Raw genomic sequence first — 16,088 nt, 5'->3', positions numbered from 1 at the left:
TGCAAACAGGGAGAAGCAGCATGGCCTAATGGGTGGAGTATGGGCCTGGGAGGCAGAACTTGGGTCTAGTGCTGGCTCTGCCACTTGCCTGTTATACGACCTTGGGCCAAAGACCACTTCTCTGTGCCTCAGCTACTTCACCTGTAAAATGGGCATTAAAACTGTGAGCCCTATGTCAAACATGGACTGTGTCCAACCTGATTATTTTGTATCAACTCCAGTTCTTAGTACAGCATCTGGCCCATATTAAGCTCTCAGTAAATACTATTTAAGAAAAAAAAGGGGGGAGAGTCAAACAAGCATTTTAATGACATAGTGAAGAAAAATCTCAAAAGTGTGAACAGTTAGGCGTAATGGGAGCATCAGATCATCCAGGTGTGTGGCAGTCAGAAAAGACTGAGGTGTGCACTTTGACAGAGGCTCTGGAAAGATTGGGAGACCAAGAAAAATTCAAAAATTACATGCACTGCAAGTGCACAATGCATCAACAAGGCTAAAAATACCTGCTATATATATATATATATATATATATATATATATATATATGGCATAGAACTCCACACACCAAAATATGACCCCATATTTTGAGTTGTGAATAGCATTAACTTTGACATGAAGTTCAATAGGTGTACATCTGTGCCAGGTTCGATAATGGCATTGTAAATTTTTAAAAGAAAAAAGATTTATATGAATTTTTTTTCCCCCGGTTTTCCTTTTCAATTAGATATCCCTTTTCTCAAATAAAACAAGGGGAAAAGAATCTTACCTGGTTATTTTGACTCAGTAGATTTTCTAAATTGGGTGTGTTGGATGAGTAATGGTTAAACTATTTTAGAATTTTGCCATCTATTAAAAATATATACTTTGCAGACAAGACCACCTACAATGTGAAGTGTAAGTATAGAACTATGTGTATTGAGTTTATCAATCTTATTCATAATCAACATTCAAGAACTTTTGAGCAAATGTTTTTTTCTCATTTAAAAAATCCTTTTTGTTAAGCACAATTGAAAGCAGGATATCATTAGTATAAGATATGAATCTTTGGGAATCTTCACAATCTTTATAAAATCTGATTAACACAAACATACCATTGGAAGCTAGTGTACAGAGTATCCAGGATGTAGAAAAGGATGTAACTTGATTGATTTATAAAACTTTGCAGCCTCTCATCAGACACCTGAATCCTTTTGCAGAGTTTTAAATTATAAATTTAATGAAGGGCTATTGACCAAAAGTAAACAGTGGTGTTAACCTCAATCAATCAATCAATCGTATTTATTGAGCGCTTACTGTGTGCAGAGCACTGTACTAAGCACTTGGGAAGTACAAGTTGGCAACATATAGAGACATTCCCTACCCAACAGTGGGCTCACAGTCTAGAAGGGGGAGACAGAGAACAAAACCAAACATATTAACAAAATAAAATCAATAGAATAGATATGTACAAGTAAATTAAATAAATAGAGTAATAAATATGTACAAACATATATACATATATACAGGTGCTGTGGGGAAGGGAAGGAGGTAAGACGGGGGATGGAGAGGGGGACGAGGGGCAGAGGAAGGAGGGGGCTCAGTCTGGGAAGGCCTCCTGGAGGAGGTGAGCGCTCAGTAGGGCCTTGAAGGGAGGAAGAGAGCTAGCTTGGTGGATGGGCAGAGGGAGGGCATTCCAGGCCAGGGGGATGACATGGGCCGGGGGTCGACGGCGGGACAGGCGAGAACGAGGCACGGTGAGGAGATTAGTGGCAGAGGAGCGGAGGGTGCAGGCTGTGCTGTAGAAGGAGAGAAGGGAAGTGAGGTAGGAGGGGGCGAGGTGATGGAGTGCCTTGAAGCCAAGGGTGAGGAGTTTCTGCCTGATGCGCAGATTGATTGGTAGCCACTGCAGATTTTTGAGGAGGGGAGTAACATGCCCAGAGCATTTCTGGACAAAGACAATCCGGGCAGAAGCATGAAGTGTGGATTGAAGTGGGGAGAGACACGAGGATGGGAGATCAGAGAGAAGGCTGATGCAGTAGTCCAGACGGGATAGGATGAGGGCTTGAACGAGCAGGGTGGATGGAGAGGAAAGGGCGGATCTTGGCAATGTTGCGGAGCTGAGACTGGCAGGTTTTGGTGACGGCTTGGATGTGAGGGGTGAATGAGAGATCGGAGTCGAGGATGACACCAAGTTTGCGGGCTTGTGAGACGGGAAGGATGGTAGTGCCGTCAACAGTGATGGGAAAGTCAGGGAGAGGGCAGGGTTAGGGAGGGAAGACAAGGAGTTCAGTCTTGGACATGTTGAGTTTTAGATGGCGGGCAGACATCCAGATGGAGATGTCCTGAAAGCAGGAGGAGATGCGAGCCTGGAGGGAGGGGGAGAGAGCAGGGGCAGAGATGTAGATTTGGGTGTCATCAGCGTAGAGATGATAGTTGAAGCCGTGGGAGCGAATGAGGTCACCAAGGGAGAGAGTGTAGATTGAGAACAGAAGGGGACCAAGCACTGAACCTTGGGGAACCCCCACAGTAAGGGGATGGGAGGGGGAGGAGGAGCCTACAAAAGAGACTGAGAATGAACGACCGGAGAGATAAGGAGAACCAGGAGAGGACGGAGTCTATGAAGCCAAGGTTGGATAGCGTGTTGAGGAGAAGGGGGTGGTCCACAGTGTCAAAGGCAGCTGAGAGGTCGAGGAGGATTAGGAACTTTCTCAAGGAACTTTCTTAAACATTGCATATATTTAAGTGTAATATATCTTCCATTCTTTTGAAGGTAGCACACAATTAATATTAAATTAAAATAAAATGATTTGAAGAAACAATCTCTTAGCCAACCCTTCCCTTTGGGAGTCCTGAGAGAACTGAACAGGTTTGCTCTAGGGTCTGGTGCCTGATAGCCTTAGGCTTTGTTAAGCCGTGGTCTCTGTTTCTGTCCTGAAGTCCAGTAAAGCCTACAGTGTTCAGACTAAAGATCACTGGTGGAATTGGGACTCCAAGAATCTAGCCTTAGTAGGGAGGACATTTCTGAAAGAAAGTTTGAATTTCAAAATATCGTTAGTTAAAAGCATTTCTTGTGGACAGGGAATGTGTCTACCAATTCTCTTATACGGTACTCTCCCAAGCACTTAGTACAGTGCTCTGCACACAGTAAGCACTCAGTAAACATAATTGATTTCAATTCCACTTGGAAAAAGACTAAACATCAGTGTACTTCATTATTCAAGCGTATAACCAAATCATTTTTGTATATTTGGCATTCCTTAAATTTTGCCGAGGCTGAAATATTCTAAGGCATTTTCTGTTGGACAGTTTTCCTCATTTTTATTTCAAGTCATGGAAAGTAAAGAAAAAATAACTGAGTGTTACATTAATAATAACCTGATGATTCTTTTATTTGCCAGAAAATGTCATGTTTATAACAGGCTCTCATAAAGTATTAGCATTTATTTGATAGTGAAATTATGTGTGCATTTGTTCCTCTTTAGAGAAGATAAAGCTTTCACCACTATTTGTTTACCTAGATAAAGAAAGTAAATTTCACGTTACAAAATTTCTTATTTGAAGGGATTGTCACCCAGATATTATCTCACCACTGTTTTACTTTTCCACCTTTTTGTTGTTTCACCCACTTGGCTTTCGACACAGATTGCAGCCCACTTACTGCAAACATTATTTTGGCATTTGCTGATAAAAGAGAAACTCCATCCAAATGTCTTTAACAAAGTAACTGGCATTTCTTTTGAAGTTAAAGCAAAGTTTATTAAAACCTTTTATTAGCCAACAGTGGATAAATCTGTATTGATTATAGCTTTAAAAAACAAATCAACTTTGTATATGTTTCCCCTTTTTTTGCTCTAATTGTGGTATGCTTGATTTAGTTTGTTGTTTTATTATGTCAAGATTCTCTAGCTACGCTGAAATTAACCTTTTTGTGGAGGTATATGTATGCATCTAGGCAAATGATGCATATTATGCTTTAGCCACACAAGTACACACAGTGCAGTGGGGCTAGGCACTTCTTGAATCAGTCAATCAGTTGTATTTATTGAGCACTTAATTGTGTGCAGAGCACTGTACTAAGTGTTTGGGGAAAATACAAGTACACACGTGCTCCTTTACCATCAATGATGTTTTTTGGTACAAAGGACAACTGTAGCTATAGCTTATATACATTTCTCTAATGAAGCTAGTCCCAGTGAAAACTTCTATGGTTCTCTACAAATAGCAAGTTACTAGGTTGGCACTAGACTTTAGAGAAGTAAATAGTGAAATATGTGCTAAGCACTGTACTAAGTGCTAGGGTGGGTACAAGATAATTAGGTCCCACGTGGGGCTCACAGACAACGTGGAGGGAGCACAGGTTTTGAATCTCCATTTTACAGATGAGGGAACTGAGGCACAGAGAAGTGAAGTGATCTGCCCAAAGTCACACAGCAGTTAAGTTGAGGAGTTGGGATTCAACACCAGGTCCTCTGACTCTCAGGCCCTTGCTATTTCCACTGGGCCACGCTACTTCTCTTGGTAACTGCTTTTCCTGACCAACTTTGCTGCACTTATGGGTCACGTTTTTACCAAAGTAAAATGAGTAGGCAAGATCAGCTCATGAGATCAAAATCCCTTCCTTCTGTGTGTCCCCATCATATTAAATTGTTTTTGTAGTTTTAGAAGTAGCAGTGTCAGTGGGATTTTTCATTGTGAACTAGGCACTATTTGGATGTAGAAGTGGCCAAGAATAATATTGATGGCTTTTTTTTAAAAAAACAAACCTTTTACTAGGAGGTTGTGAGTGCTTTGAATATACTGATCTATTAAAAACCTGGCTTTTTCATTTTTAAAATACAAAAATTCCTATTTAGACCCTAGAATAGAATGATCAAACTGTTCATGGCATTTTGAAAAATTATCAATGAAAACTTTCATATTCGGTTGTGTCAAGATTGGTTTTAAGTGCCTTCTCTATCTTCACCCTAAGACTGCAGAATCATTACCACAGGAAGTTGTACAGCTGGAAGTGTTAGCAGGCCCAAAGGGGGTTTGGTTAAATTCATGGCTATGTGGTTCATAATCAGTTTCTTGAGGGCAAAGTAGAGGTGTTAGTTGGCTGCAGTCCTTGACCTCCATCTGAATATTTATGGATGGACCATCCAACATCCAAGCATTGTCACAGTTGCCACTGCCAGTCACTGTGCTGGACTGCATGGACATGTCAAAGTAATGGCATTTCTTATGTTCTTTATAAGGGCATAAAGGAAAAATCTGGGGGAATTAGAATTTCCTGAACAATTTAGAAACTAATCCAAAATCCTTCAAGTAGGTAGGATTTCAAATTTTAGCTTCTTCAAATGACCTAACTGGGAAACAGTTCTATAACTTAAGCAGTTTAGGATGTTAACTAAATCATTCTGATATGGAAAAATGAGTTTTTCAAGTTGGAGCCAGATCAAATGCCCTAGATGTATGTTTGGAGATGTTACTTTGTATTTAGAATAATTTTGATACACTTACAGATTTTCAGTGTGTCTCATGATTAAATCTTGAGTGATAAATCATACTAGTCTGAATATTTCCTGCAGTTGTTAATAGTAGTACATTTTGGCTGTTTAATTTCTTTAAGATGGAGATTGTAATGTACAATGTTCACCCAGATAATAATATTAGTGCCTGTAATTCCCAAAGATTCTTAAGCTGTCTGGGCCATATTGTAACCCTAGTACCACATAGCAAATGTTGCTGCAAATAATACGCCACTGAAGTTTAACACCCAGCTCAGGAAGGAACATTACTTCAGTAAGATATTGTGGAACATGACATTATGTCTGTGAGATCTTAAGCTTTTCAATGTAGTATTGTAGTAACAGCTCATAAATATGGAATTTGGGGATTGGAAAATTTAACCTTTCCCCTCTTTTATACCCTTGCCACTAATTGTCATTTTGCTTTGTTAGATACTGTAAAGGTGCAGATACACAAAGAAACACAAAATACTGTTCAGAATAACATAATAAGGCAGAGGAAAGTATCTCCCTAATTCTTCTGTTGTGTCATACCCAAATCCATATCAAGTACATATTGCAGAATACTGATATGTGGCCAATATTTGCTGTATTTAACCTGTTTACAGTTTCTTCCTAAAGTTGTCTCCATTACACAGAAGGTCTTAAATTGTCTATAGAAAACTAACACTGCTTATGTGGATTCAGAGTTCGAAGACACATCTGCACCTGTTTCTCTACAAGCATATCCTCAATCACTTGGGCTTCTTTTCAACATTCAGAGTTTGGGATTTAGTCCTTGCTCAATTCTGCTGTGATTAAACACACATTTCAGCATTTAAGAGCCTGGAAATGGTGGGGAGGAGGATAAGGCTTTGTACTTCATGGTACCAATTGGTTATGGTAGAGTTCTGAAACTCTTTATTACCAGGGTACTAGTGCCGCCAGCAATATTTCCTGTTCCTTGCGTAGTGATCTGAAATACATAGAATACAGCTCAGGAAAATACAACAAGATGAGAAAAGTTTTGGTATTTTTTCTGTTCATGCAGTGGGGCTAGGCAATTCTTGAATCAGTCAATCAGTTGTATTTATTGAGCACTTACTGTGTGCAGAGTACTAAATACTAAACACTTACTATTTGGGGAAAATACAGTGCAACAGAGTGGTAGATGTGATCCCAGCCAACAAGGAGCTTACAGTTTTCAAGGGGAGACAGATATTAAAATAAATTAGTGGGGAGAACATTTGAGAAAGTCCTTTGAGGTTGAGGTATGTGTCAAAGTGCTTAAGGGGTACCCAGCCAAATGCATACGGGAAGACGGATAGGGGAAATAAAGGGCTTAGTCTGTCAAGGCCTCTTGCAAGAGATGAGAGTTTTAAGACAGTTTCAAAAGTGGGGAGAGTGCTTGTTTGTCGAGATATGAAGGGGGCGGGAGTTCAGTGCCCGAGGGAGAATGAGGGCAAGGGGCTGGTGGCGGGATATACTAGATTGAGGTACAGTAAGAAGTTTGGTGTTTATAGGAGTGGAGTATGCGTCTTGGGTTGTTGTAGGAGATCAGTGAGGTTAGTTAGGAAGGAGAGAGCTGATTGTAAGGAATTACTTTTTGAAGCAGAGGTGGATGGGCAACCACTGAAGGTTCTTGAAGAGAGAGGAAATGTGGACTGAATGTTGTTTTAGAAAAATGATCTGGGCAGCAGAGTGAAGTATGGACTGGAGTGGGGAGAGACAGGAGGCAGGGAGGTCAGTGAGGAGGCTGCTGCAGTTGTCAAAGTAGGGTGGGATAAGTGCTTGTATCAGCGAGGTAGCAATTTATGTGGAGAGGAAAAGGTGGATTTTAGCGATGTTGTGAAGGTAGAACCAGAAGGATTTCTGGGTTGAATGAGAGATAAGTCAAGGATAATGCCAAGGCTTTGTTTTTTTTTTCAAATGGTATTTGTTAATCGCTTATATACCAGGCACTGTACTAAGTGCTGGAGGAAGAAGCAAGTCAATCAGGTTGGACATAGTCCCTGTCCCACATAGGATTCAGTCTTAATCCTCATTTTGCAGATGAGGTAACTGAGGCACAGAGAAGTGAAGTGACTTGCCCAAGGTCACACAACAGATAAGCAGCAGAGCGAGGATTAGAACCCAGTACCTTCTGACTGCCAGGTCTGGGCTTTATCCACTTGGCCTGCTACAAGCTTGTGAGACAGGGAGGATGGTGGTGTTGATTACAGTGATAGGAATGTTAAAAGGAGAACAAGGTTTGGGTGGAACAGGAGTACTGTTCTGGACAGGTTAAGTTTGAGTCATCGGTGGGACATCCAGGTAGAGATGTCCTGAAGGCTGGAGGAAATGCGAGACTGCAGATGAGGAGAGAGATCAGGGCTGGAGTGAGAGATTTGGGAATCATCCTCCTAGAGATGCTAGTTGAGCCATGGAAGAGAATGAGTTGTCCAAGGGACTGGATGTTTATGGAGAATAGAATAGAAGAGAAACCAGAACTGAGCTTTGAGACACCCCTACAGTCAGGGGGACACAGAGGAGGAGCCTGTGAAAGAGACTGAGAGGGAGCGGCCAGAAAGATAGGAGGGGAGCCAGGATTGGATAATGTTTCCAGGAGAATGAGGTGGTCCACAGTGAATAGATACTAATAGATCCTTCTACCCTTCCCTTATGCCTCTCATTGAACCATTTGCACGAAATAGCAGAAAGGAAGAAGCAGCTATCTGGCTAACTCACTGGAAAAGAGAATAATACCCTGCAAGAAGTAACAAGCTGAGGGAAGTATTGTTTCTGTCAGTTCAGGTCTGTGTTTGTGTGTTTCAGTATCATATCTGTTTCATTTGGATATTTCTGTTGTTTTTAAGTTCCCTGTCCAACTGGTTAGCTGCCTTCTTGGCTGTTTTCACTCCAGTATATTTTTAGCTACAACAGGTAAAAGAAAAATTGGCAGCTTTCCTGATCAAACACTAATTATTCGGAAATGAGCCCTGAATCCGGTGTAAATCAAGCCCATATGTGCCGAACGTATGTTCCAGTTTGGGTCCCACAGCAATTCATTCTGGGACATAATTGCTAGTTATTTGTTCTGTTTATGCCATGAGACCCCAAATGTGTGGATTGGCAGATTTTTCTAAATGAGATTGTTTCCATGTTCCCCAGTATAGTGAGATGAGACGTCCCAAAGAGTGACTGAATAACATGGCTGTTCACTTTATAGTAAATTTCTCTGTGTCTCACTTTCAGTATTATTTAAATAATGATGAGGTGGTGGTCAGTCTAAAACTCCACAAAATTGAAATTCCTTAGAAGTCATAATTAGTGATTATTCAATCAATCAGTCATATTTATTGAGTGCTTACTGTATGCAGAGCACTTTACTAAGTGCTTGGGAAGTACAAGTTGGCAACATATAGAGACAGTCCCTACCCAACAGTGGGCTCACAGTCTAGAAGGGGGAGACAGAGAACAAAACCAAACATATTAACAAAATAAAATAGAATAGATATGTACAAGTAAAATAAATAAAGTAATAAATATGTACAAACATATATACATATACAGGTGCTGTGGGGAAGGGAAGGAGGTAAGATGGGGGAAGGAGAGGGGGACGAGGGCGAGAGGAAGGAGGGGGCTCAGTCTGGGAAGGCCTCCTGGAGGAGGTGAGCTCTCAGTAGGGCTTTGAAGGGAGGCCCTTTGTATTTCATGGCAGTGATTGAAGAGCAAGCCTTTATGTAAACTGAAGCTGCTTAATGTTTAGAAAACTTTCTCTTAAAATAACTAAAAAAGGCTTCCAAATTTCTGTAACAAGATATGCTCCCTAAAGTTATCACATCCTTGTTATTCCTAAAGTGGAATGAATCATGGCGAGGCTTGGTCATATTAACCCAGTATTTTCTTTATTGATGGATGATTTTCTAAGTTCTCAATAGCAAAAATTACCCAAAGGAATTTTGATGTAATTGCTATCTCTGGGCTTCATTTCCCTCATCTGTAAAATGGGGATTAAGATTGTGAGCCCCCCGTGAGACAATCTGATCACCTTGTAACCTTCCCAGCGCTTAGAACAGTGCTTTGCACATAATAAGCACTTAATAAATGCCATTATTATTATTATTATAGCAGGTCCTCTTCATTATTTGGAGTAGAATATAAAAATCTCATCTACCTGGTGAATGGCATGAACCTGAGTGGTACCAAATAACCATTCCTTCTAACATAGGTATTCAGTAATAGGACTTTCATTCAACCATGCAATTAGAGATTAAAAATTGACCAACTGGTTTCTTCTACTAGTGCCAGTCTAGGGCTGTGGAAAAAGGAGCTGACAGGAACTTTATAGGGTGGGGCTGAGTATGGTTGTTCCATTTGATATTCAGGGAGAGAGAAAGGTTCTTGGTGACTGGCTGAACCCATGTAGGTTGCATAAATCATATTCTTTCTTGGCTATTATCTACCTTGTATCATATATTAAGAGAAAATACATCTTGATACTGTAAACTGTGTTATAGTTTGGGCAACGAGAACATAAGGAAGAAAATTATAAATTGAATTACTACATAATGGCAGTTCCACAAGTGAGGTGGTGAATAGAGGAAAGAAAGTGAGTTCAGGTTCCTGATAGTCGCAAAGAGAAATGAGGAAAATTCAAGTTTTTAACTTTAACACTAGCAAAAAAAGTACATTGTGAGCTCCCACAAGGGACAGAGACCGTGTTTAATTACTACCTGTGTATTTTCTCCCAGCACTTAGTACAGTACTCTGTACATAGTAAGGACTTAATAAGTACTACTACTAAAGATTTCTGAGTTGTGGGACTAATGGATTGAATAAAAAGAAAAACCTCTTTCCTTTTCTGTGATCCAGTCAGCACATTGACTGCTGAAAGGAATCAAAAGCACAATTTAGCTCATGAAGTAAGACTTAACTATCCCATTGTAGTTTTAAATTCAGTTTCAGGGTAGCTCTATATTGTAAAATGTTCTCAGTGATTCATGTAGTAGACTTGCTGCTGTGGGGTTTTTTTTCAATAATAGTGGTTTGTATGGAATTAAACAGTAAAGCTGGTAAAGTCTTTAATAAGAATTACTCATTTACTTTTTATTGCTTCTATTTCCTGTACTAGTAAAGGATATGAAGGCAACAACGCTTGTCCTAAAACTGAAGAGACTGTAACTATTACATTTTTCTATTTGGAAACCTAAAGTTTTTCTGACTTATGTGGATTTTCTGACTTTCTGTATACAAATATGTGAGATAATCCTCTGCCTCTTACCTAACTGCTAATAAACAGCCAATTCAGCTATAACAATTGTTTTCTTTGTGGTATTTGAATGTAACATGATGGAAGAACAAGTTCTGGTTTAACACGATCCACTTACTGGTACAGGTAGATTTGAGGTAGGAAGAAATGGTTTTGTGTATTGTGTGACATTGGTCAAATCATGAGGCTCCTAAATGTCCCAGTCTCATCTGCAGCTCTACTGTACCAGACAAGATGTTGTATTTCTTTCTGATTATTCAACCTTTCAGTATTTAATAAAGTAAAATAATAATGATAATAACGGTTTGGTATTTGTTAAGTGCTTACTTTGTTTTCAAGCACTGTTCTAAGTGCTGGGGTAGGTACAGGTTAAGTTGGACACAGTCCCTGTCCCATATAGGGCTCGCAGTCTAAGTAGGAAGGGAGGACAGGTACTGAATCCCCATTTCACAGATGTGGAAACTGAGGGCATTAAGTAAGTTAAGAAGTTAAGTAAGTTGTCCGAAGTCACACAGTAGGTAAGTGGTGGAGCCGGGATTAGAACTCAGTCCTCTATCTCCCAGGCCGGTGCTCTTTCCACTGGGACATGCTGCTATTGGTGGATAATAATATAGGAATTTGTATTGAAAAATATTAGTCATTGGTGGTATGTCCACTCCTAAGCTCATTGCTTCTCACACTGTGGCTTACTGGAAAGAGCATGGGCTTGGAAATCACAGGACATGGGTTCTAATCCCAGCTCTGCCACTTGTCTGCTGTGTGATCTTGGGCAAGTCACTTAACTTCTCTGTGCCTCAGTTAACTAATGTGTAAAATGGGGATTAAAAGTGTAAGCCCCACATGGGACAACCTGATTACCTTGTATCTACCCCAGCGCTTAGAACAGTGCTTGGCACATAGTAAGGACTTAACAAATACCATTATTGTTATTATTATTATTATTATTTAATAAATTGCTTTTCTAACACAATTTCCCTATAACATAGGATTCTTCAAGAACACAACTCCTGTGTTTATAGGAGAACGTCTTTTATCTAAGCTAAAGGAGGGCTAGGCTCTTAAATTCATAAAGCAGCAACAAGAATTCTGAAGATAATATTTGTAATAAATTAGAAGCAGTATGGTGTCATGGAAAGAACATGGGCCTGGAAGTCAGAGGACCTGAGTTCTAGGCCTGGCTCTGTCACCTTAGGGAAGTAGAGTGGCCCAGTGGAAAGAACCAGGGCCTAGGAATAAGAGGACTTGGGTTTTAATTCCAGCTCTGCCACTTACCTGCTGTGTGACCTTGGGCAAGTCATCTAATGTGTCTGTGCTTCAGTTTCCTCATCTATAAAATGGGGATTTAATTCTTGTTTTCCTTCATATTAGACTGTGAGCCCCATATGGGACAGGGGACTATGTCTGACCTAATTATCTTGTATGTACCCCAGTGCTTAGAACAGTGCTTAGCACACAGTAAGCACTTAAAAATACCACAATTGATACAGGTATATATTCTAAGGATAATTAGGTTGTTTCTGGTCCTTGGCCACAGAACTCAAGATATATATATATATATATATATATATATATATATATATATATATTCTTTTTCTTCTGCCTGGCCACCCCTCTGCTAAAAGACAGACCACAGTGCAAACCTTACCCCCTTTTTTTTTAAATCGAGAGTGATCATCTCACAGTGCTGTTGGTCTGCTGGATGTTAACAGAAAAGTGTCCTGACACAACTCAAAGCCTCACATGCTGCACAATAGACCAATTTTCCCAGTGTGCAAACCACTGAGATTAAGCAATTAAAGTTTCATCCTACTAAACGTTACCTTTTAAAGCACTTAATCACCTTGCTCCCACCAACCTCATCTCACTACTCTCCTACTACAACCCCGACCGTACACTTTGTTCCTCTAATGCTAACCTTCTCACTGTACCTCGATCTCATCTATCTTGCCACCCACCTCTCACCCACGTCTTGCCTCTGGCCTGGAACACCCTCCTTCCTCAAATCAAACAGACAATTACCCTCCCTGCCCCCGGCCAACAAAGCCTCCTTGAAGAGGCCTTTCTTCCAAGCCCTCCATTCCATTCCTCTTCTCCCTCTCCCTTCTCTCCCTTCTGTGCCACCCTGACTTGCTCCCTTTATTCTTCCCCCCTCCCGGTCCCACAGCAGTTATGTAAGTATCTGTAATTAATTTATTTATATTAGTGTCTGTCTCCCCCTCTAGGCTGTAAGCTCATTGTGGGCAGGGAATGTATCTGTTATGTTATATTGTACTCACAATCGCTTATTACAGTGCTCTGCACACAATAAGTACTCAATAAATACGACTGACTGACTGACTTCCTTACTGGACTGAAATAATTCTACTTCAGAAAATGCCTCTCAACTATCGGGAGAATATGATGCAGGATGGCTTAGTAGATTGAAGAGTCAGAAGGATTCTAATCCCGGCTCTGGCAGTTGTCTGCTGTGTAACCTTGGGTAAGTCACTTGACTTTTCTAGGCCTCAGTTCCCTCATCTGTAAAATGGGGATTAAGACTCTGATCCCCATGTGGGACTGGACTTTGTCCAACTTTACTAGTTTGTATCTACCCCAGTGCTTAAAACAGTGCTTGACACATAGTAAGTGCTTAACAAATACCATCATTATTATGCAGTGCTTTTTGGTAAAGCCATTTTTTTTTCAGGAATGGTCACTGCTTTTGAATAAAAATTTTTCCCAACACATTTATTTGTTTCTTTCTGATTGCCTCTCTGTGTTCAGAATTTTGATTTCTAATTAAAATGTTGGAAAACTAATAGTTTTTCATATTGATGTATTAGGCATGTCTAGGCTGTGAGCCCGTTGTTGGGTCGGAACCGTCTCTATATGTTGCCGATGTGTACTTCCCAAGCGCTTAGTATGGTGCTCTGCACACAGTAAGCGCTCAATAAATATGATTGAATGAATGAATGAATGAACTTGGCTTGGTAAGAATCTAGGAATGCCTAAGTGCATTACGTGGAAAAATGCATGTAATAAGCAGTTTTCTGTGAGGACATGTAAATTCTAATTATTTTCCTTCACATCTCATATTTACTTAATTTCAGATTTTTGCCCCGTGGATGTTAAAAAGCCTGTGTCCCTTATGTTGTAGAAAAGCACATGAAATATTCAAGACTTTGATTCTTAGAATGTTTATTAAAAAGTAAATGAGACATTTAACAAACAGGTAGAATGTCAAAGTAAAATCTCTCTCAAAACAAAAAACAAAACAAAACTAGGTAATCATATTGAATATTAAACCTCAAGGGAGTGTGCAATTACTCCCCCTTTTGAAGTTCCCTGATAAAGCGCCCATGTAGTAATATTAACTAAGCACAGGATATGTAAGTGGTCACAGGTTTAGCTTTGCATTTGTTTGTTTTTGTGACATTAATAGATTGCACTTGTGCTTTTTGGTTGTATTTTATTATGCAAAGTGGCATTTTTTTCTCCAGGTACTTTGTGGGTGCTGGATTAAACAGGTCTGCTAATACAGAGAGACACTAGGGCACCTTTGGAGCACAGAGCTGTGCTTGGATTGGAGTTGCCAGGGCTTTATCAGGAGCCACCCCTAGTGACACATCCATTGCCAGAACTTAGTTTGACTTTCACTCTTCTCCAAGGGCTTGCAGAACACCTTAAAGGAAAAAAGATGGAGGCTCTTAGAGTTCAGATGTTCATGCCTTATTCCTTTGAAAGCTTTTATCTGTAAGTGGAATTTTATTTCAGAAATAATGTTGGGAGCATGTTGAAAGAATGATTTGTTGGGAAGAAGATTTTTATTATGACAGTTAAAAATACAAAGGTGGTTGTTTTGTAACTGTATTTTTATAAAATTACAGCAATAACCTCTGAGCTGAATATTATAAAGATAGCATTTTAAATGTGGGGGGAAAGAAAGCAAAAATGTTAGCCTGATACCTTTAGATTGTTATTATTACTTAAAAGTTAGTATCAACATAGTGCTGTTTAGAAAAAAATTATTTTTCTGTGTGGGTTAGAAAGGAGGTATGCAGATTAGGATTTTTATGAATAACAACACATTTTCTGCTAGAAGAATGTCAGTGTTTCAAATTCACAAAACTCTCTTTTTTAACCATATATTTTTTTCACTAATGTTCTTTTGGAGTAAATTTAAGCTATGTAATGAGGAAATAGATTATTAATACTTTTGGTGGGGATCAAATGAAATTTAAAAAAACCTGTTTAGGGAAGATCTGAATTTACTTTGGAACCAGATTTGAAATGAAATGCGTAAATAAATTCTAGAAACTTGGCATATGATAGCTGGTTTTTTTTTCAAACTTTACCTTGCTACTTAGAAACAGAAATGATAAGATTTCAGAAAAGTACTGAAAGCTGGGTCCCCAAGTGAATAACCATTCAAGCAAATCAACTTATGGCATTTTATTAAGTCGAGACTCAAGTAAAAGCCACCTCTAGAGCTTAATCATTATTTACTGAATGTTCTTGGGTCATGAGAGAGGTTTTGATTAAGTCAGAAAAGCATTATGTTCAGCCGCTTGTGAAGGTGTGTTTAAAGACAAGAAGAAAAATGGAAAAATACTAAATGGTGCAGAACTATTTTTAGAATTTAATAATTTAAAAAAATCACATTTTGTTAGGTGTTGAAGATCATATTCAGTGCATACTACTTTTTTGTTCTCACACCCTATTTTAGAATTAGTTTTATTTTATTTTATTTTTTAGCACTGTACAACTGCTACTTTTAGTTCAGTGGAATAGACTTTCATTATGGGTGTTTTCACCTCTGTGTTATTAAAACATTTGATACTAATCACATTATCCATGGAAATGGTAAAAATTGCAAGAGCTGTCATGTTTTCAAAAAACGTGTCATTTCTAGTAAGAGAACCCTTTTGATTCTTTAGCAAGAAAGGTAGGAAGATGGAAATTACACAAGGGAGGTATAGTCTGTATAAATGATGTTAAGAGTAGCATAATTTTCACAAGTTTAGTGCTCTTTCCTTGAAAGAAATGACATGGCAGGGTACTAAGACTTTTTTCATGTTGGTTTAAAGCAGTTACCTTAAGCATGGCTGAGTGAAGTGCTATTCTATCCCACAATCAACTATTAAGAATGTCATAGAGAAAAAGCTTTCTTAATTACTTTGTGGTTAGTAATTTTTTCCCTAATTGAAACCAGAAGACCTCCTTTTTTATTTTATCAAGAAGGGGAGTGGTCACAGGGAGGAGTGTAGTAAATATTAGGAAAACAACACATAAGCTGTTTATGTTATTCCTATTAAGGTTCTTTACCACTGAAATTTTACCAGTGTGAGATCATTTGGATTTTTTTTCATTTCTCATTCTTAAATGAAAAT

The 16,088-nt window shown here is 39.2% G+C and overlaps 1 protein-coding gene across 4 annotated transcripts in view; it reads left to right on the top strand.

Annotated features, from left to right (window-relative positions):
• Positions 1-16,088, top strand: part of MITF (melanocyte inducing transcription factor) — a 277,933-nt gene that overhangs the window by 142,954 nt on the left and 118,891 nt on the right. Inside the window, exon 1 of one of the 4 annotated variants that reach the window (XM_038772373.1) lies at positions 14,392-14,451. The exons of the other annotated variants lie outside the window; for them this stretch is intronic. Coding sequence (XP_038628301.1) covers positions 14,396-14,451 — 56 coding nt within the window. The 5' untranslated portion in view covers positions 14,392-14,395. Of the gene's footprint in view, positions 1-14,391; positions 14,452-16,088 lie in introns of those variants that run through there. 4 annotated transcript variants of the gene reach the window in all.

This window comes from Tachyglossus aculeatus, chromosome X1 (assembly GCF_015852505.1).
Source record: "Tachyglossus aculeatus isolate mTacAcu1 chromosome X1, mTacAcu1.pri, whole genome shotgun sequence".
Lineage (NCBI taxonomy): Eukaryota > Metazoa > Chordata > Mammalia > Monotremata > Tachyglossidae > Tachyglossus > Tachyglossus aculeatus.
This window is presented reverse-complemented; position numbering and strand designations above follow the sequence as displayed.